The 21,419-nt window shown below is 52.1% G+C and overlaps 1 protein-coding gene across 3 annotated transcripts in view; it reads right to left on the bottom strand.

Moving 5' to 3' along the window:
* The window catches only part of ATP7B (ATPase copper transporting beta), a 76,571-nt gene continuing 56,294 nt past the window's right edge, over positions 1,143 to 21,419 (bottom strand). The window contains exons 9-21 of one of the 3 annotated variants that reach the window (XM_018056698.1): positions 21,122 to 21,213; positions 17,483 to 17,610; positions 17,227 to 17,381; positions 16,873 to 17,007; positions 13,478 to 13,672; positions 11,454 to 11,636; positions 9,522 to 9,690; positions 8,022 to 8,165; positions 7,142 to 7,284; positions 5,565 to 5,768; positions 5,368 to 5,485; positions 3,983 to 4,085; positions 1,143 to 3,228 (exon numbers count right to left, since the gene is read on the bottom strand). In XM_018056698.1, coding sequence (XP_017912187.1) covers positions 2,955 to 3,228; positions 3,983 to 4,085; positions 5,368 to 5,485; positions 5,565 to 5,768; positions 7,142 to 7,284; positions 8,022 to 8,165; positions 9,522 to 9,690; positions 11,454 to 11,636; positions 13,478 to 13,672; positions 16,873 to 17,007; positions 17,227 to 17,381; positions 17,483 to 17,610; positions 21,122 to 21,213 — 2,043 coding nt within the window. In that variant the 3' untranslated portion in view covers positions 1,143 to 2,954. The remainder of the gene's footprint in view (positions 3,229 to 3,982; positions 4,086 to 5,367; positions 5,486 to 5,564; positions 5,769 to 7,141; positions 7,285 to 8,021; positions 8,166 to 9,521; positions 9,691 to 11,453; positions 11,637 to 13,477; positions 13,673 to 16,872; positions 17,008 to 17,226; positions 17,382 to 17,482; positions 17,611 to 21,121; positions 21,214 to 21,419) is intronic. The other 2 variants (XM_018056700.1, XM_018056699.1) reach the window with 2 other exon arrangements.

Here is a 21,419-nt window from a genome sequence, read left to right as displayed (position 1 = left end):
AGACAATCTGTTTTCTAAAGAAATGGACTCCCTTATTTAGGTGGTATCAACCTTCCCTTTCCACAATGGGACGTGCATACGACAGGAAATCCCCACAGCTGGGGCATCCAGAAGAGAGGCCTGGCACACCTGGCATGAACTCCTAAGGGCGCAGGAGGGCACTTAGGAGAGCCTGTGCGTGACTCTCCGGCTGTGCGTCACACTGAGCCCCAAGACCATCACCTCGGTGACTCTACAGAGAAGGGTTGGTGCTAGAATGCAACAATGGGGCAGCTCTCCCCGTCTGACGAAAGATTAAGCCACCAGCATGCACGAAACCTACAACTGGTGTGTGTGAAGCTACTATTGTGTGTGTCAGTGAAAACTGCACAGTGTCTATTTCCCTTTTAAGGCAGGTGACCACACACCCCAGTTAGCCTGGGTAGTCCCAGTTTAGGCCAGATTCCCTGGTGTAATTATTAATAGCACCTCCTTTCACTCTTGAAAGTGTCCTGGTTTGGATGATGAATGACACTGTGGCTTCACTTCTAGGTATTGCTTACTCAGAACATCCCCACCTACCCCAGGATCTCTCCAGAGGCTTCCCAGCAGAGTGCTTTGTTCCAGACTTTTCTACCCCTCTTCCCACCTCACTCCTTCAGGGACGAGGATCCCAAAACATCACCCTCCTGATGAAGATGTATGCATCAGAGAACAGCCTTTTGTAGATAATCGCTCTCAACCAGCATCTGATGGGGTAATATAGTCCATGTCTGAACCTGCGGCATTGACACTCTGAGGGAGTGCTTTCCTGAGCTCTCCCCACAAACCACTGAGGCAGGCACTGAAGGGAGGGGCTTACACAGTGGCCCAACAGGGGGCTCTGGCCACCCCCCACCCATCTCTGCCCCCGGAAAGGCACCAAGCAAAGCCAGCGCCTCAGTTCTCCCCAAAGATGGAGCCACACCAGCCCATACACACTTCCCTCTCACACAGAGCAGGGCACAGGCAGGTTTTTAGATGAATAAAAAAAAAGAAATTTTATTCTAAATATAGCATGGAATGTTTTTGAAATATGAATTCTTCTTTCCTGACCAAAAAAACACAGACAACAAAAAAAATTCCTGACACTGTTTGAACATCTAAAAGGTTATCTTCTGTACAATTACATAAATATCTCCATGTCCCTATACACATAACATTTATGGTCCTAAAAGCTTTTTGAAAAGTTGATACAATTGTATTCTTTAGATATGATTAGCCTTCTCCAAGGAAACAGGAAACATTCCCAGAGCAGCAGCTGGGAACGGAGAAGGACACAACTGAGAACACAGCAGGACGGGGCTGGGGAAGGAAGACTGGAAACAAAACCACACCTCCACCCTGCACACGGATTTTAGAGGGTAAGATGCAGCATAGACTCAATGACATGCAAATGGGAAGGAGCTATCCAAAGGCAATGTGACATGACCTCGAGGTCACATTTCAAGCCAGTTCAGGGAATACGTCACCTGGCAGCTTTGTTCTTCCAGGAACAAGGGCTTTTTCCTTGTTGCTTCTTATCAAACAAACAGTTGACGGTAGGGCCAAATTAGCGAAAAGACTTCAGGGCCCGCGGACATGAATTCAGATCCCTGCTCCGGCACGCACACTTGCTGTGTGATCCTTGGCGGGATTCCTAGCCTCTCTGAGCCTGTTTCCCGCCTGTGTGAAATGTGGACAATGTTGTATCTACTTTGCTAGTTCATTGTGACGATTAGAGGTAAGCAATAAAAAGTGCTTATATCCCCCTGAAAAATAACTGACAATAAATAACTAAAGTGTGCGTGAAGTGTGTGATAAGGGCTTCTCCCTTGAAACTGAGAACAGGCTCTACTCACTTAGTCAGATTTGGCTAGCATTACCAGACCTCCACAGGCTCTGCCAATCACCACCAAGCTCGGAGTCTGCCGTGGGCCCACTGCTGTTGCGCTGATTATCATGCAACCATAAAGGCCACTGGAAGTTAGAAACAGTTCCCTTGGGAGTGGTGGGCACCCCCCCCCCCTTCCTAAGGCACCAGCTCCATGTGCAGGAGTCGAAGCGTGTGGAGGGCTGGGGTGTCCTCTTACTTGGGTCTCACTGCCCCAGGGCTGCGCAGCTCTGGGGAGCACAGACCTGAACCCCATACCAGACCCTGTGAGGTGACTGTCACACCACAGGCCATGCAACTGAAGCCCCTGAAACCAGGCAAGCAGTATCTTGAGCCACATGCCTCCCCCAGGACCCCACAGGAAGCCGAATTTCTCAAGCCTCAGGCTCTCAGACCCTCAGCCCAGCTAGGCAGCGACAGTCAGCAACCACACTGGATTAAGCATGAGAAGCCGGGACTCTAGGAAGAAGCGGTTCGCGGGCAACCAAGACCTCTGGTCACCAAGGAGAAGTGTGGCAGGCTTTCTGGTGGTTGCGTGGGCAAGGGGTTCAGGCAGGAGCACAGGAGCCCCTTGGAGAGCAGCAGAGAGGATGTGAGGATGTCAGCCCTGCCCTCAGATGACGGGGTGTCACACCCCCACTGTCAAGGGCAGAGGAGGAAGAGAAGGCCCCAGCAGAAAACAAGGGGGCGCCTGAGGTACAGGTGGTCTCAGGCACGCGATGCGCACGGGTGCTGTCAGAAAGAGCCAGACCCCGAAGTTTCTATGAGCTCTGTGGAGGGGCGCAGCGAAGATGCTGGACCCAATGAGACTGGTCGTGTCACAAATGCTAAGGCAGGGGATGCGAGGAGGGCTTGTCCTTCCTCTTCTTGAGGCCGCAGCAAGGTGTCCGATGAGCCCACGAGCGCGTAGGCAAGCACGCCTTCCCCTGAGCCCATGGAACCCGGGGAATCGCGCCCCCGGGCGCAGGGAAGGGGTGATCCAGAATGTTCGCCTAGGCCTGGAGGGGCTCGGCCGCCTGCTGCTGCCGCTGCGGGCTGGGAGCCTCAGCCGCGGGGGCGGCTTTCAGATGCCCTGCTCCTCGTCCCGGTCATTCAGAAGCAGAGACCACTTGTCGCCCCTGTCGTCGGCCGCGCCACTGTGCCGGGACAGCTTGTCGGACTTGAGGGGGGACAGGGACACCTGGCTGACGTAGCTGACCTGGTCCCAGGCCGAGGCCCGCGGGGAGTCGCGCCGGCGGTCGTCCATGCCAACGCGCACGCTGACCTGCGACGCGCTCAGGGGCTTCATGTGGCCGTGCGCCTGCGCCTCGTACTGCGCCAGGTCCGGCTTCCTGTAGCTGCAGGGCGGGGATCCAAGAGCGCCTGAGCCTGGGCGCACAGCATCCTGCCCCCCCCCCCCCCTTTTAATAAGCCCCGTGCAGCCCTCTCATCGAGTCTTCTACTGACACGCAGTATCAGAACCTCGTGGGTTTTAAAGGAAAGGCCACTGAACTGCTAAGGCTCAGCTCTGCCTGATTTAGAAACTTCAGTCCAGATGCCTGGTACATAGTTTAGAGCATGCGTGCCAAGTTGCTTCAGTCGTGTCCTACTCTGCGACCCCAAGGACTGTAGCCCACCAGGCTGCTCAGTCCATGGGATTCTCCAGGCAAGAACACTGGAGAGGGTTGTCATGCCCTCCTCCTGGGGATCTTCTCAACCCAGGGATCGAACCCAGATCTCCTGTGTCTCCTGCATTGGCAGGTGGGTTCTTGACCATCAGAGCCACCTGGGAAGCCCCCAGTACATAGTAGGCTGTTATTAACTCTTGTTAGATGAAAACAGGAATAAGCGTCTCTTGTATAAGAGGCAAAATGATAACAAACAGGATCCTGTGACCATGTATTTACATAAACAGCCCTCGAGCAGAATAATTGGAACAATCCACACGTGGTGACTGCTAAGTGGCAAACCGCTGGCTCAAGGTTGAGAAATCATTTACACAAACACATGCTTGGCCATGCTCAGGGCCTCTGGCTGTGGCCGTGGCAGGTGTCCCCAGTGAGGGAGTGAGCCACACACCCGCCCCGGCCCAGGCCCACCACGGGGACTCACCACTTGAGCTGCAGTGACGAGAGGACCACAGACACGGAGGAGGCCGCCATGGCCGCTGAGCCCATCCACGGCTGCAGCACGACGCCAATGGGTATGAAGACACCTGGCCGAGGGGAGGACAACACTCAGGCCGTGGCCCAGGGCAGACAGCGAGGAGGGCCCAGCCTCGCTGCCCACCCAATGCTGTCCTCTGGGCAGCTCAGAAGCCTCCTGCTGGATGCTGGCCATGAGCCCGTGGAACTGAGGCAGGCTGACTCAGAGCTGGGCAGTGGGGACTGAGTCGAGGGAACTGAGTCCCCCACCTGTCCAGACCTTCTTGGGACCGTCCAGAGGTGGCATCACTGGTCTGGGGGAAGCTCCAGAGGACAGGGCACCCCAGGGACCCTTTGGGGCAGCCATCCTGGGGCCCCTCAGAGGTGTGAGCATTGGGACAAGATGCTAATGAACATGGTCCCCATCTACACGGAAGGTCCTTCCTCGAGGGCGTCAAAGCCCTTGATAAAGGGTGATGATACCAGGTCCCGGGATAGAGCCACAAGCATGGGAAGGGACGAGCCGCTGAGCCAGCTCTGGGGCAGGAAGTGTATCTACCAGAGCCAGGCTGTGGCGGACACGCCGATCCACCGTGTGCTCAGGCACAAGAGGGGCACGTGCGGTGGGAAAAGTCTTGTTTCAGTACGGTCTCGGGGCTTCCCTGGTGGCTCAGTGGTAAAGAACCTGCCAGCCAATGCAGGAGACACGGGCTTGGTCCCTGATCTGGGAAGATCCCAATTAAAAAAAAGAAAGAAAAGGAAAAAAAACAGGTCTTGGCCCACATGGACGTTTCCCTTGCATGAGGGTCTAGAACTTTTCCCTGTCTGGTGACACAAGATTCAGTGGGGGAGGGAGAGGTTAGGAAGCAGAAAACGTCCATCGCTTTCCACAGCTATTCCTGAGTCAGGGTAAAACCTGGGCGGAATTAATTCTTAAGGTAAAGTTCTGAAGCATTGATCCCTGAACCTAGCATGCAGCAGGTGCCCCATAACTGTTAAGAATGATTACTTTTCAGACTGTGTGTCTTAATAATGCTCTGGAAAATAAGCCATGGTAAATAGGATCAAGCACCTTGGCCAGCTTTTCAGAGCGGCCTGGAGTGAATGGAGGCCTGGTTCCTCCCTGCAGTTTCTCATTCATCTTTCATGCTCTTTGCGACTCCGTGGACCGTAACCCGCCAGGCCCCTCTGTCCATGGGGATTCTCCCAGCAAGAATACTGGAGTATTGACTGCCATGCCCTCCCATACCCTCTACCTTAGACACTTACAGAGCAGAACATAAGCAAATTAACTCTTTCCAGAGGCTTCTGGCCGCAGGTGGGGTCGAGGGAACAGGGTGGTGAGGGGCCTACCTGCCGCGACGGGGATCCCGATCAGGTTGTAGATCAGCGCCAGCACCAGGTTGAGCCGTATTCTCCAGACGGTCCTCCTGGAGAGGTGGATGCTGGCCACCACATCGAGCAGGTCATTCTGTGGGAGAGGACCATAGGTGAGTGGGTGTGTGGGGTGGGTGGGGGCCATGGGGACAGGGAGCTGCAGCCGAGCTCACCCTGATGAGGACGACGTCGGCCGCCTCGATGGCCACGTCAGTGCCCGTGCCGATGGCAATGCCCACGTCAGCCTGCGCCAGGGCTGGGGAGTCGTTCACGCCGTCGCCCACCATGGCCACTCTCTTCCCCTGGTTCTGCAGCTCCTGGACTTTGGCCACCTTGTGAGAAGGCAGCACCTCTGCAAAGACTTTGTTGATGCCAACCTGAAAGGAAAGAGAAACGGCCCTGGATTAAGAAGTCAGTACACAATAACATCTGGTGTTGCCAGGGGGCAGCAGCAGGAGCAGAAGCCCAGGAGCCACCCCAAACCCACCCCACAGCAAGCCCTGCAGATTGTGAGGCACACAGCAAACGCACCCCCCACTCCGGTCCCAATGCCACCCCCACATCCCACCCTCCAGCGCTCCTCTCCACATGCTGACCCAGTGACCTCTCCAAAGCAGCCGTCACTGGCACCTGCGGGTGGTGCCACGCTACCTGCTTGGTCCTGCAAAGGGCTCTCCTCTTTCCCCAGCCCTCCCCATTCTGACTGGGGACCACCCCTGACTCAGGCCTCTTCTCCCCTGGAAGGTGTCCCTGTCTGCCAGGCTGAGGGGTAGGCTGGCAGCCCCCTGTACACGGTTTACACTCGCCCCTGGGTCACCCTCTCAACAGAACTGTGAGCTCCCCGAGGGCCATGCTCTCGACGCGGCTTAGTGAGTGCTTGCTGAATGCCTGAATGAGCTTTAACTAGGGAAAGTGAGTACTCTTAGAAGGATGGCTAAGACAGGTGTCACTGCTCCCCTCTAAGAACCAAGTCATTTTCAAAAGCAGACAGCTTTACACACATTTCCCGAAGGGCTGGTGTATAACTGCCAGGAGTCTGCACTGGAGCCATCCCCGCGCAGCAGGCCAGGAAGGCAGGCAGGCAGCCGTGCCGCCCCTGTGCTGCAAACTCAGAGCCAAGCGCAGAGGGAGACCTGCTGGGACCCAGGAGCCAGCTGGTGCGGCGTGAGAAGAGCTGGGCGGCAAAACACTCCCTTAACATAAAGGCAGCAAGTGTTTATCGCAGCCCTAAAGCCATGGTCTTTCTTTCTCACTGCAGAGTCTGGGAAGTAGAGAACACTGTAACTGCTTCTCTGGGGCTGCAGCCAGCAGTGCAGAAATTATAGCACCCGGGCTCCAGCGATGTGGCCTTTGGGGTAGCAGCAAGGTGGTCCCCCTGTGGGCTCGGAGCAGATCAGAGCAGGTGGAGAGGAAAGCCCCGGCGGAGAGAAAAGAGCAGAGCAAAGCTGAGTGCTCCACGCACTGCTGCTGTTATTGCTGAGTCACTCAGTCGTGTGACTGACTCTTTTATGAACCTACGGACTGTAGCCCGCCAGGCTCCTCTGTCCATTGGATTCTCCAGGCAAGAACACTGGAGTGGGGTGCCATTTCCTTCTCCAGGGGACCTTCCCAACCCAGGGATCAAAGCTGCATCCCCTGCACTGGCAGGCCGACTCTTTACCACTGAGTCACCTTTCCTCCAACTGTTTCTGCCAGCTTAAAACTGCCTGTAATTGCCGAGGTGGGAGACACGCCAGCCCCTGGCCCGCACCTGGGTGGCAATGGCCCTGGCTGTCTTGCGGTTGTCCCCGGTGATGAGCACCACGTCCACGCCCATGCTCTTCAGCGTGTGCACGGCCAGGGCGGCCTCCTGCTTGACCGAGTCCGCGACGGCGATCATGCCGCACAGTACACCTGCCGGAGACACCATGGGTGAGCACGCGCCAGGGCCCGGGCAGCGGAGGAGCAAGGCAGACTCGGCCGCCAGAGACAGCGTCCCTAACACCATGTCACAGGCCAAAACAAAACTCCGGATTGTACAACAGGACACACTGCTTTGATTTTGCTTTTTAAATTTATATACATTTCCAGATGCACACAAAAGTCTGGAAGGACTATCAGAAAGTTGGCAGCGGCTCCCTGAGGGGTGGGAAAATGAGGGATATTCCATTTCTTCCAAAGTTCTTGGAATTTTCCACATTTTCTGTAAGGAACATCTATTGCTTTGTGGAGTGCCTGACTCATAATAACTCAATAACCGTTAGCCATTAAAACAGGAGATATACAACAAATGCTACATAAAAAGTGACAGCTGTCCGAACAGCTAGGAAATCCACCCTTCCTTTCGGTCTCTTCCTACAGAGAACACTTGTGTAGAGTTTTGTTTTTAGTGACTCTGGAGACTGACACAGGAAGGTGTGTGAGAGCTGAGGCGTGATGGAGAAACGAGAGTGAAGGTGGGTAAGAGGCATTTTAATTGAGTCAGTTCCAGCTCTTGAGCTGAGGGGGTGGGGGGTTTAAAGGACTCGGGAGAAGGAGAAAATAGAACTAAAAATAACAGAGAGGAACTTTTTTTTTTAAAGGAAGCCTCGATTTCTGCCTGGCGTCTCCAGCTCCCCTCGAGAGCAGAGGGCAGGGGAGCGGGGCAGTACCATCGATGGCGACCAGGATGGCCGTCTGGCCCTTTGTCTCGTGGTCGGTCATGGCGTCGCGGACGTCGCTGGTGACGGTCAGGCCGTTGCGCCTCATCCATTCCCGGTTTCCGATCAGCACAGAGAAGGTCTGAGTGGCTGCGTCTGCTCGAAAGAGGGTGCGGTTATTCCCACAGAGCCCGAGGTCACCGTGAGAAAGCACTGAAGACCACGGGATCCTTCTTGTAGCAAAATGTCCACCCGATGGTTCTGGAAAAACCACAACCTGGAAAGCATCTCTTGCCACCAGCATTGAAGGACCAGGGGGGAGAAAAAGGACAATTAACATGCAGAACCGTGGTGTGAATTAAGGTGTGTGAAGGTGTTACACACACATTAAATGCCACGTAGTGTACCTACTGGCCTTTAGAGGTGTCTGCTGCAATTTTCTACAGGGATTAGAGCAGTTAATTATGTGTTCAGAATTGACTAGCCTCCTCTCCGGCTCAGTACAGACGACACAAGGTGAACCAGCCAACCACCAGCCCATGTGTGTGAAACACTGAGGCTACACTTCCTAAAAGGCCAGGTGAGCCCTGCACCTGTCACCTCTAACTCAGATGACACAGACAGGCAGGTCCCTGCAAGGCAGAGAAAAGGTCATCAGGGGCTTTAAATGGCTAGAAGGGGGGTAACAATAAAATCTAAATCAAAATTTAACTACTAATATACTTAGCAAAACTCAACCTGGGTTTTTTTTGGTTTGAGGCTTTGGTTCCATTCTTATGTTGATGGCTAGCAACTCTTTAAAACCACTCTTTAAAAAACCAGGGCCATCATTCAAAAAGCAGCTGCCCCTCCAGTGTCCGCTCTTCCTTAGGTAGACCATTTCCATCCTCTGTCCCTGACTGCTGCTAGCTTCGTAAATACGTCATATCCCATCAGAGACGACCACATGGAGGTTTCCTGGTTATCAAGAACAAGAGGACTCCCATTGGTCTACCCTGTAGCTGACGAGAAGCAAGACTGGCCTGGGATAAGAAAGAGGAGACTCAAGATTAGGGGGCAGGTAAGCAAACTCCGACTCCTTGGCAAAGACCCTGATGCTGGGAAAGGTTGAGGGCAGGAGGAGAAGGGGACGACAGAGGATGAGATGGTTGGATGGCATCACTGACTCAATGGACATGAGTCTGAGCAAGCTCAGGGAGATGGTGAAGGACAGGGAAGCTGGCATGCTGCAGTCCATGGGGTTGCAGAGTTGGACACGACTAAGCGACTGAACAACGACAAAAAGCAAAGTGAATTTTAAGTCATACGCCACTTCTGTCTACCATTAGCATCGAGCCACATCAGAGGACATGAGAGAAGCTGCAGGCTGCCCTGGGAGGCAGATAGGCAGCACACCAGCCCCTAGTCAACCCTCTCACAAGCAGGAACCTCGGGGTGAGCCTGGCTTGGCGCCCTCGGTGGTTGGACCCAGCCCCTGGCAGACGAAGCGGTGGAGACCGAGGCCAAGGATACCTGTTTCTGAGGGCTCGCTGCCGACTCTGTTCTGGTGAGCAGTTGGTGGGCCCTGCGGGCGCTCGCCCTGGGCAAGGATGCTCTCCACGTTGCTGACTTTGCAGCTGATTCCACAGCCGGGCACCGCCTGGAAGTCCATGCAGCACCCCAGGGTCTCCGTGCCAAGTTCCTGGGGAGCACGGGGAGAGGAAGCAGAGAACAGGGGTGAGTTGAGAGGGAGGCAGGACAGGGGTGGGGTGAGGGCAGCGGGGAGAGCAGCCGCTGCTGGGAATTAAGGGAGGGACGGTGGGAGAACCTCCCGGAAAGGGAGAGAGAGGGACTCGAGCCAGCAGCTCTTTTTCTCTCATCTGACACAGATGCTTAAAACAGCCTCAACTCTGGCCACCTGATGTGAAGAGCCGGCTCACTGGAAGAGCCTGATGCTGGGAAAGACTGAAGGCAGGATAAGAAGGGGATGACAGAGGATGAGATGGCTGGATGGCATCACTGACTCAATGGACATGAGTTTGAGCAAGCTCCAGGAGTTGGTGATGGAGCTTCCCTGGTATGCTGCAGTCCATGGAATCGCAAAGAGTTAGACACAACTGAGCGACATTCTCTCCTAGAGTCTGGATGCCTGGGCATGCTGGACAGGATGTGGTCCAGAAAGGACAAAGGCCGTGCACATCAAACACTTTCAAGTAAAGGCTGGGGCCAGCAGGGCTGAAGGTGCCAGAGGAGGGGAAGATTTTATTTTTATGCTGAAAATAATTTCATAAAACTACAGAATAGGTAAGTGGTAACTAACTCTTCTGAGCTAACTGTCCGTGTACAGACCCTGGGGGAAAGGGGCGACACGGCAGGAGAAAGGACCTGGGCTTATTCGGCTAACAGAACAGAAGGGATGCCTGGGGTGAGCTGAATCTTTCTTGAAACATCAGGAGGTTGAGAGGGGAAACAGCCAAGCCCCACACAAAGGATGCAACACAACATGAGCGTTCTAGAAGACTCCCTGTCCGTCAAGAGTTGTCAGCTTTTCCTCAAGGCATCCATGTCACCATGACATTTACTGGTGATTGTACCGTCCAGACAGTTTACACGTTGTTCAGGGCGATATTCCAGCACATCCCTGGGGCCTCCATGTTCAGATTGAAAACAGAGAACGCTCACCTGGCCCTTCTGTCTGGAGAGTCAAGGGTGATGGCTCACCACTGACTCTGCCAACAACCCGCAGGCCTCTGGTCACTTCTGCTGCTTCACCTCCATCCCAGGCGTCCCCTGTGGAGTGGACTTCTCCTGCCCTCGCCCCAACAGCCCATCCATGTTTGTATCCCTTTGCACGAAATGCTCATAAAGGACTGAATCCGTGTATCTGTCTTCCTCACTCAACCCTCAGCTCCCAGCAGGCAGAGTTCGCATCTTATTAATTCTTACTGTCCCGAGCTCGGATGCTCAGGGAATGCCTAATGAATGACCCTGCACACTGAGCTGCTTTGTGATCATCTGGAAACGTGAGAGGGGACCTGCCGCTGTGAGCTGCACCCCCACCTGCTCCAAGGGGGGCCTGCCCAGCCGTTTCCAGGCCACACACACCAAAGTGAAAGTGTGAGTCACTCAGTCGTGTCCAACCCTTTGCGACCCCAGGGACAGTAGCCCACCAGGCTCCTCTGTCCATGGGATTCTCCAGGCAAGACTAGTGCAGTAGGTTGCCATTCCCTTCTCCAGGGGGATCTTCCCGACCCAGGGATTAAACCTGCATCTCTTGCATTGCAGCCAGATTCTTTACCATCTGAGCCAGTCTCTTTAAGCACACATGCCAAGGCCCCCTGCCAGCAGCAGCTGGCTCAGGGGGCCAGGGGCGGCGAGGAGAAAAGGCGTGTGTGGAGGAAGGAGCTGCGAGTCTTTCGGGGCAGCTGGTGGGAGTGGGGAGCTGGGGGGAGCGAGGGCACCTACCTCTTTACAGTGTCTGGTCACTGCCACGCCCAGGGGGTGCTCACTGCTGGCCTCCGCGGTCCCCACCACAGCAAGCACCTTCCGCAGGGGCAGCGTGGCCACGTCCACGAGCAGGAGGACCCTCGAGACTTTGGGGACCCCGTGGGTAATGGTGCCGGTTTTGTCGAACATCACGGTCTTTATCTGCCAGAAACAACCCCACCTCAGTGACCAAACACAGATGGGGCTCTCAGAGCCCTCACAAGCTCAAGGCAGAACTTCACCCGACCCACCCCAAGCAGGTAACAACACTCCTTCACATCCCATAACAGAATCCTCTATGCCCACCCCAAGGGTTAACCTTTCCTGCTGCAAAAAACTTAGCTCCCTCTCTGCCCAGTTCTCAAAAACTCCACAGGAGCTCTCACTCTGATGTAACGGGAGGCGGTATGGTACCCTCCCCAGACAGTAACACCGTGCAGATCTCTCCTGGTATCACGTCAGGAGGCCGACCCTGGGGGCCTGCCCTTCTCCCTGTCCACCCTGTCTGCCGGACTAAGCACTGTTTTCTCTGGCTCGTGTCAGTGCAAAAGCCTACAGAGAACAGCGTTCTCCAGCTCCACGTTCAAGACAGGAAGGGAGTGTTCCCTGGCCTTACTTACAAGTAACCACAGAGCCAGCCTGAGGGCCCGTCCCCCTCGGTCAACAGCAGCCTTGCACTGGTCTCTGCGGGTCTGGGCTTGGCCATACTCGGCTACTGCGCTTAGATGGCCAAGTCCACCAGTCCCCGGAGCCTGGACAAGGTCGGCCCTTGCTGTGCTCAGACTGCGTCCTGCAGGCTCGGTTGCCCCCATTTAGCAAACAACAGACTCCCCTTCTTGTTTCTGACTTCAACACCGTTAACGGGTCTTCCCTCAACCATTCTGGCCGGCTTTTATTCCAGCCCCAACTAGGCCGCCGGGAGGATCTTCCCAGCCTGCGATCATGCAGGTGCTTGACCCCACTTCACCCCGTTTTTTGGGTAAGCTGTGGATCCTGGACTAAATAAACCTGCAAGGCTCTTCAAGGCCCCTCTCTCCGCCTCCTTCCTCCCTTCCTCTCCTGTCCATCTCTCACTCCATGACTGTCCTCATTTATTTATTCAGAAAATATCTGTGGGGTGATTTCCACGTGTCGGGCTCCGGGCAAGACACCGGGGACACAATTGCGGGGAAACAGTCACGGTCTCCCGATCTACGGGGTCTGGGACCAGGCATCGCAACCTCCGAGTCCCTTCCATGTGCTGGTCCCGTGGCCGGACCCCCTTCCAGTGCTGCCAACCGGCAGGTCCCAGACCTTCCCTGTCCACCTGCATCAACCCCCGTCCCATCCAACACACACAAGTCTACAGTCAGGCCTCTCACACCGTCCTCACGGCAGCTCACACTCTGCATGGCACATGCAGTTTACCTGCCCCAGGTCTGTCTGTCTCACTAGACTGTAAGGTCCTTCAGAGCTGGGGCCCAGCACGGGATCCACACAGTAAACACTCAACAGATAGCGAAGAAATAAAAGGAGGACGGAAGGCTGGGGTTGCTGGCTGAAAGGAGATTGCTCACAGATATTGCCACCCGCTTCTCCACCCCAAGGTCCCGGGACCTTGCCCGGAGCCCGACCACCTGGCCCTGAGTCTGGCTCTGCATGTCTGAGCTTCAGGCCCCCTGGCAAGGCCCCGGCGCCCCCGCTGCACTTTCCTCACCTATAAAATGGACACAACCAGCCCCCGCCTCCGTGCTGTCACTGAGATTATTTATACAGCATTCAGTCCTTTAACTGTGAACTGCTGTGGTCCCTACGTCATCCCCAGTGAGTCGTGGCTTCTGTTTTACTTAATCAGCAGGGCTTAACGAGCCCTCTTTCAGGTTTTTCTCATTTTCAAACTCAAATTTGAATATGAAATTTAAACAAGTACTCTTTTCACTAGGACTAATGAAAAAAAAAATTGCGCAGTTGTACAGCTACAAAATCACCCCACCCGAGACCTCGAAGGGAGCGGGGGAGCCGACCTTGTGGGCCATCTCCAGGGGCTTGCCGCCCTTGATGAGGATGCCGTTCTGGGCGGCCACCCCGGTGCCCACCATGACGGCCGTGGGCGTGGCCAGGCCCAGCGAGCAGGGGCAGGCGATGCAGAGCACCGTGATGGACGTCTGGAACGCGAACCGCAGGACCACCTCGGCCTGGGAGATGCCCTTGCTGGGGGCCTGACGAGAGGGGAGAGACGGAGGCAGGGTGAGAGTCAGACGAGGCATCACACAGAACTCTGATCACAAAAGAACGTCTCACTCTGTAATGACCTCTATGGGAACAGTATCTAAAAAAGAGTGGATATATGTACGTGTAACTGACTCACTTTGCTGTAAAGTAGAAACTAGCACAACACGGTAAATCAACTATCTTCCAATAAAAATTCATTAAAAAAATAAAAAAGAACATCCCAGTGCAGTCGGGGGATCTGAGATGGCTGGAGGGTGCTGGGCTCAGGACGCGCTACTGCATGGCTCACGTTACTGCTCCACATCCCGCCTTCCCAACCTGATCTTCAGGGAAAGGCACTATGAGAGGAGAGAATTACACACAAATCCCCAACAGGGGAAGAACACAGAGTCTACAACTGGACCATGTAGGTCCACGTCATGGCCCTGACGGTGTGTCTCAGCTCCCTCAAAACGGAGATGATAATGCCCATCTCCCAGGTTTTTGTAAAGATTAAAGGAGATAATATACAGTCCATGGGGCCACAAGAGTCGGACGCAACTTAGCGACTACCACCACATATAAATACATATAAATATAAATGTACATAAGACCGCTCCTGACATAGAAAGAGAAGCTTCTGAGCAATTATAACTATTACATTATCATTATTCTTTTATTATTATTATAAAGCTTTAAAACATTATAGATTTCCAGGGAATTGACTCGAAGGTAATAAACACGTGGGAACAGATCATGAAGATATTTCTCATAGTGTTTTTTCATAAAGGCAAAAAACTGGGAACAATCAATAGGGGATTGGTTAAACTGTATGTATGGCTTGCATAATGGAATATTATGTGGATGTTAAAATGATGATGTACACATATACTTATTCACATGGAAAGATATCAGTTACATTGCTGACTTAAAAAAACAAGCACAAAATGGCATATGTTAATTAGTGCAAAATCATCTGCCTTTATCTCTACACAGCCCTTCAACAATCCTGCAAAGATGTTCACCAAAGCATAGGGGTTTGGAGCCATCTTTATTTTCTTCTGTTTTTCACCGTTTCCTTTAAAAATCCTAAACCAAAAAAAAAAAAAAAAACAGGTCTCCTTTCCAGTTACCTGGTGACACACATCGGTATGATTATCTGTAATCTAACATCTTGAGTGATCTCAGTTTATCTTTCAAAATGGCTAGTGGCTCTGGTGAACAACTGAGAGATGCTGGAGTCACTTAATTACAGTGAAATGTCTGTTTTCTAAATGGAGGATACAGACCACCATCTCTTCAGCTTCGATCTAGTATTTGAAAGGTGGGATTCTAAAATAAGATGCATTAGTAAGGGTCATTCAGTTTTCACAGAAACAGTTTGATTTAGGTAGAAGGGCATGGTGTTTAACCCATCGTGTGATGTTTTAGACGTAAAGATGGGTGCTTTTTTAAAGCCAGGGATTCTTGTCAAAATCACACCTCACATTTTGAGGGAGGTGGGGTGCACTTCTGGAGGGGAACATGAACCCTGTCCCTACAAACGATTTTCACAGAGCAGAGTAACAACAGTGTCTTAAAGGAACATATAGTACCTCTGGTGCCAGCATCCTCCCTGATATCGCAAATAAAAACAAAAGAAGCAAAAGTAAGACAGAAAGGCAGGGATCAGCAGGAAGCCACCCATTCCAACTTGTTCAGGACTGAGTTTCCCACAGGCATGTGCCAACGAGATGCTCTCCCACAAAACCAGAATTTCTGGTGGTCACGTGCCATAATAACCACTGGCAAGAAGTTCTAGGAATACAGTCACAGGGTTCTCTTCTAAGCACAGAAATCTCCTTAGATGTCAGAAAGTATCTAACTTGGACATCTTTCATTTTAAGCAAGGAAATGTGAGGGACAAAATGACAGCTAAGTGAATGACATGCACCCGAGAATATATGATATGCCTCTATAGAAAAAAATGTGTTTTTTTTTTAATATTCATTCTGTATTTACAGTTTCTTATTTTATGGCTCTAAGGCAAAATATGCATTAGACTGGGCTAAGTCTGAGATATTTTTAAAAATAAGGGAAAGTGTTGTTCCACTCACTGGGCAGTTATCAAATGCTATTCCCAGTGGGCCATCAGCTTTTTCTGTCTATCAAGGTTTCTCAAATTCAGCACCACTGACATTTGGAGCCAAATAATTCTTTGTTATGGGGGCCTGTCCTGTGAACTGCTGGGTGTTCAGCTGCATTCCTGGCCTCTATTTATTAAATGCCAGTAGCCCCCACCTTAGTCACAACAACCAAAAACATCTTCAGACACTGTCAACCAAAATCACCCCCAATTGGGAATCACACATGTACACAGTCATTTCTAAAGCAGAAAAAGGTGTGTTTTTTTGGCGGCACCATGCAGCATACAAGACCTCAGTTCTCTGACGGGGGTGGGGGGGGAGCCACGCCCCCTGAAGTGCTAGCGCCGAATCTTAACCACTGGACCGCCAGGGAAGTCCTTGAAGCAGAAACTTTTTGTAACTTTTTGAAATTTGATAAAACTGTATTTCCGAAGACAGTATTCTTCCACTTTTTAAACTCAAAAATGTATATTCCACTGTTTCATATATAATGCCTAATAATTATCAAAAAGCTATTAGCATTACTCGGGAAGCTGCAAGGTTAGATTTATATGGACACAGCCAGCCAAAAATATATTTTTCTTAAAAATGGTTAAAGAATATTATCATGCTATTGAAACTGCACGAAAACTCTGGGAGATGGTAAAGGACAGGGAAACCTGGCATGCTGTAGCCCATGGGGTTGCAAAGAGTCAGACACGACTGAGCGACTGAACAACAAAAACGATAATTGAAATCGTGACTGATGTGACCTGTCTTCTATGATGTGTGTTTCACAACCTCAAAAATGGCCAACAGTGCAAAAATGCAAATGCTTTAAGCATTACAACTGAGAGCCAACGGTGTTTGAAATTATCAGTAAGTAAAAAGTGTCTTTAGTGAATAAAAAAAAAAACCCTGCAGGAGTCGAGCGATTGATTGATTGTCCCGCCCTGGCCGAGGTTGTGCTGCCAATAAGTGAAGCAAACAAATAAGTTAATGGAGAATTAAAGCCCAATGAATCTAAGACATGAAAAAACACTATTAATGGCAATTGATTATTTAAAACACAGCAACCACACTGCCCACAGCATTCAACTTACAGGAAAGTATTTCTGAACAACACCAAAATCGATAAAACCGATTACAATCCATACCACCAACGTCACAGTTGAAATGATGATGATAAATGGGACAAAATATCCACTAAACCGGTCAGCCAGTTGCTGAATGGGTGCCTAGGGAAATAAAACACCAAGATCGTGGGAAGTTACAATCTCTGAAGAAATATACCGGCCATGGGTGGACAAGGGCTGGGATTCCTAGCTCCCTCATTAACTATAGTTATTAGTCAATCTCTCTAACTCAATAAAATCTGCCTGATTCTGTGGGACTCTTGGAATAATTTCTAAAAGCAGGGAACTGAAGTTATACTGCTTTTAAAATTCCTTCAGTACCTTGGACATCTGGGCCTCTTCCACTAGCTTCACAATCTGGGCCAAGGTGGTATCATTGCCCACGTGGGTGGCAGTGATGAGCACAGAGCCATGGGCGTTCATGGACCCGGCGATTACCATGCTTCCGGGCTTCTTGGTGACAGGCATGGCCTCTCCTAGAGGTGGGGAGGGGACCAACGTTACGTGAGGAGCCCGATCGGTGTCCCCAGGGCCCAGGCAGGGCACTGACGCCCACCCAAAGGGACCGAGTCCACACCTGTGATGAGGGACTCGTCGGCCATGGTGTTGCCTTCTAGGACTTTCCCGTCCACGGGAAACTTGCCCCCGGGGACCACCTTGATGATGTCACCTCGTTGCACCAGCTCCATGAGCACCTGCTCCTCCCTGCAACAGAAGCCGCTCAGGTTACACTCGGGGCCCCGCGGGAAGCCTGCCCCCTGGCATGTCACCCAGGTCGGGTTCTGGACACTCCGCCAGCTTTACTCCGAGCAGCGGTTGTCATTTTCCCTACTGCGTACAGCCTGAGTCAATACTGTGCAGCTGCTGGGTGCCAGGCACTGTCCTAGAGCTGGGGAGACAGCGGTGAGAAGGACAGCCAAGTCCCAACCCTCATGAAGTCAATTCTGTGGAGCAAACAGACCAGCAAGATAGTTGAAGACTTAAACAAGTGCTATGCTGACAGCGAGGTGACTGGAGGGCTGTTTTCTGTGGTGGAGGAGGAGGAGGGAAGGGGACAGGCCTCATTTGAAGATGACATTTCAGCTGGATGACCAGAGGACCCAACTTATAAGGAAAGAAAACTCAAGGGAGAGGGACTTCCCTGTGGTCCAGTGGCTAAGACTCCACCGTCCCAATGCAGGGGGGCTGGGTTCGATCCCTGGTCAGGGAACTAGATCCCACATACCACAACTAAGAGTTCACATGCTGCAACTTTAGATCCTGTGTGCAGCAACTAAGGCCTGGTAAAGAAAAGAAAATTCAGGAGAAAAAGAACGGCTAACGCAAAGCCCTACGGAAGGATGGAAGGGGCCTTTGAGAAACAGGAAGGCTGCAGGCAGGACCGGAGGGGTTTAAGTGAAGCACACAGAACCCGGACCATGTTGGGTCTTGCAGAGCAAAGTGTGGGCTTTGGGCATAAGGTTTTTAGTGGGAAAGTGACACCGGTTCACATTTTCAAGTCACATCTCTGGCTGCTGCATGAGAATGGGCTGTAGGGGCAACAACAGAAGCTGAGAGAGGAGTCAGGCTGTGGCAGCCTCTCAAGTGAAAGATGGCCTGGGCTGAAGGTGGAGGGAAGTGAGACTCAGGAGCTTTGGGGGCACAAGGTGTTAGAAAGACGTGCGGATGCGCTGAACACCTAAGAAAAGCAAGCACGAGCTCTCAGTTACAGGTTGAGAAGCTGGGTAGATGAGAAGGCGTTTAATGAGACAGAGATGCCTATGAGAAAGCAGCTACAGAAGGAGGGGAACAGGAAAAGAGAGGAGATGAGGTCTCTGGTCTCACATGGTAAGCCAGAGATGCTTGCCTGACTTCCACACAGATGTGGCCAGTCCGAAGAGTTCAGTTCAGTCCAGTTGCTCAGTCGTGTCTGACTCTTTGCGACCCCATGGACTGCAGCATGCCAGGCCTCCCTGTCTATCACTAACTCCGGGAGCTTACTCAAACTCGTGTCCACTGAGTCAGAGAATAGGGGTGAGAAACTGGATTTGAGCTGAGATTAGAGGTCAGACTGGGAAGCTGTCAAAATACAGACAGAATTGAAAGTCGGAAATGGTAAGAGCTTCCGCAGGAGCATGGCTAGAAGAGAGACCTGGGACACCCCATCTTAAGAGGCTGAGCAGGTGGAAGCGCCCACAGGAGGGGATACCCACCCCACGGCATTGAATATGCGGATGTTGTGGATGTTGATGCAACTATATATAAAATTCATCACGCCCCACACTTGGGATTTATGTTCTTCAGTGAAGGTAAGTGACAGCTTAATAAAAAAAGAAAAAGACAAAGTTTTAAAGGGACAGAAAAGGAGGGGAAACGCTGGTGAGAGGCTGACATGAGCATTAAATGAGAGTAACGGTGGGATTTGGTTCATGGACATGATTTGATGTCTCTGGCGAAAGTGACTTCAGCAACCAGTGGTGGAACAAGGAAGACTGGAGGGGGCTGAGAGACTGCAAGACGAGGAAACCAGACAGGAGCTGGAGGCAGCCTGCAGAAGAAGTGCTGCGTCTCCCCGAAGCCAGAAGTGAGGCCACAGGCTAAAGGGGACAGTGGTGGGACCAGAGCGGTTTCCGGGATGCAAAGAAGGCCGAGAACTAACCGTTAAAAGGAGGCTGACCGGAGATATGCAGAAGCCTTATTCTGTAAAAACGCCCATGTTATGAGATATGATTTAGAGTCAGTTTGTGTGTGTGTGTGTGTGTGCGTGTGCGTGTGTGTGTGTGTGTGTGTGCGTGTGTGTGTGCTTAGCTGCTCAGTCATGTCTGACTGTTGGTAACCCCATGGACTGTAGCCCGCCAGGCTCCTCCATCCAAGGAATTCTGCAAGAATACTAGAGCTGCTTGCCATTTCCCCCTCCGGGGGATCTTGCAGGACCAGGGATCGAACCCGCATCTCCTGCACTGGCAAGCAGATCCTTTACCACGGTGCCACCAGGGGAGCCCAAGAGTCAGTATGTGCAACTGTAAAGAACATGGGCTCTGGAACGAACAGTGTAGGTTCTGTCCCAATTCCACTACTTAACCCCTGTGTGACCCTGGGCCAGTTGCTTAGCCTCCCTGAACCTCAGTGTCCACATCTGTACAATAAGAATACTAGGAGTTCCTTCCTCATAAGGGCTTTTTCTTTCTCTTTTGGTTAAACACAAATAATGTTAGTACAGCATCTGGCAAATAGTAAGTCCCAGCGATGACAATAATCATTATTGTTTTTAATATCTCCAATCTTATGCATAGGGCTTCCCAGGTGTTGCTACTGATGAAGAACCTGTCTACTAATGCAGGAGATGTAAGAGACACAGGTTCGACCCCTAGTTTGATCCCTGGGTCGGGAAGATCCCCTGGAGGAGGGCATGGCAACCAACTCCAGTATTCTAGCCTGGAGAACCCCATAGACAGAGGAGCTTGGTGGGCTAGAGTCCATAGGGTCACAAAGAGTTGGACACGACTGAAGTGACTTAGCAGTTAACCTTCTAAAGAAGAAAGACACTTCTCCCTTTTTTATTCTTGGGCTAATTGAAATCCTACCTCAGTATCAAGTTGAACTCGTATCTCTCAGCCTGTCTAAATCTTCCAAATCTTGCGAGGCAGACCCAGCTCATGCCACCACATCCTGGGAAACTCTGTTTGGCCACCACTAGCCTCCTTTGGAGAAGGCAATGGCAACCCACTCCAGTACTCTTGCCTGGAAAATCCCATGGACAAAGGAGCCTGGTAGGTTGCAGTCCATGGGACTAAGAGTCGGGCACGACTGAGTGACTTTACTTTCACTTTTCACTTTAATGCACTGGAGAAGGAAATGGCAACCCACTCCAGTGTTCTTGCCTGGAGAATCTCAGGGACGGGGGAGCCTGGTGGGCTGCCGTCTATGGGGTCGCACAGAGTTGGACATGACTGAAGCGACTTAGCAGCAGCAGCAGCAGCAGCAGCAGCCTTCTTCTAAGTTCCAGACACACTGCCTGCACCTCTCACTTGGCGTCTGGCACACATGCACCCCCTTGAACCTCATCTTAGTATGTAAACGCTCTGCCTGCTGAAGTGGGCTTACAGGAGGGATCCTTCTGTCGTGGCTGCGCAGGCCCTTGCAAGGTCGTGTGTCACGTCCTATACACCATGGGTGTGTGCTGTGCAGCACGCACGCTGATATAAATTGATCAAGGACTTCTGACAGGGATGATTACCTGATGATCACGTTGTCTTCACCAAGGGTCACGACGGTGGCTTCCGTGGCTTGCAGAGACATGAGTTTGGCAAGCGCTTCTGAGGTTTTGCTCTAAGAAACAACCAGAATGTGAAGTGTGAGCGAGAGTAAGCCGACCTGTGCAAACCCAGGCTATCACTCACAAGGCTGGTGTTAGAGAAGACCCTGCAAGGAAAGGTGGTCCCTTGACAGCCCCTCCACACATCCGCAGGCTTTCAGGATGGGTGCCACCCCTTGCCCAGGGACAGAGCTGTGCTGTCACTACCCTGGGGCCACCA

The sequence above is a fragment of the Capra hircus genome, chromosome 12 (genome assembly GCF_001704415.2).
Source record: "Capra hircus breed San Clemente chromosome 12, ASM170441v1, whole genome shotgun sequence".
Classification (NCBI taxonomy): Eukaryota; Metazoa; Chordata; class Mammalia; order Artiodactyla; family Bovidae; genus Capra; species Capra hircus.
This window is presented reverse-complemented; position numbering and strand designations above follow the sequence as displayed.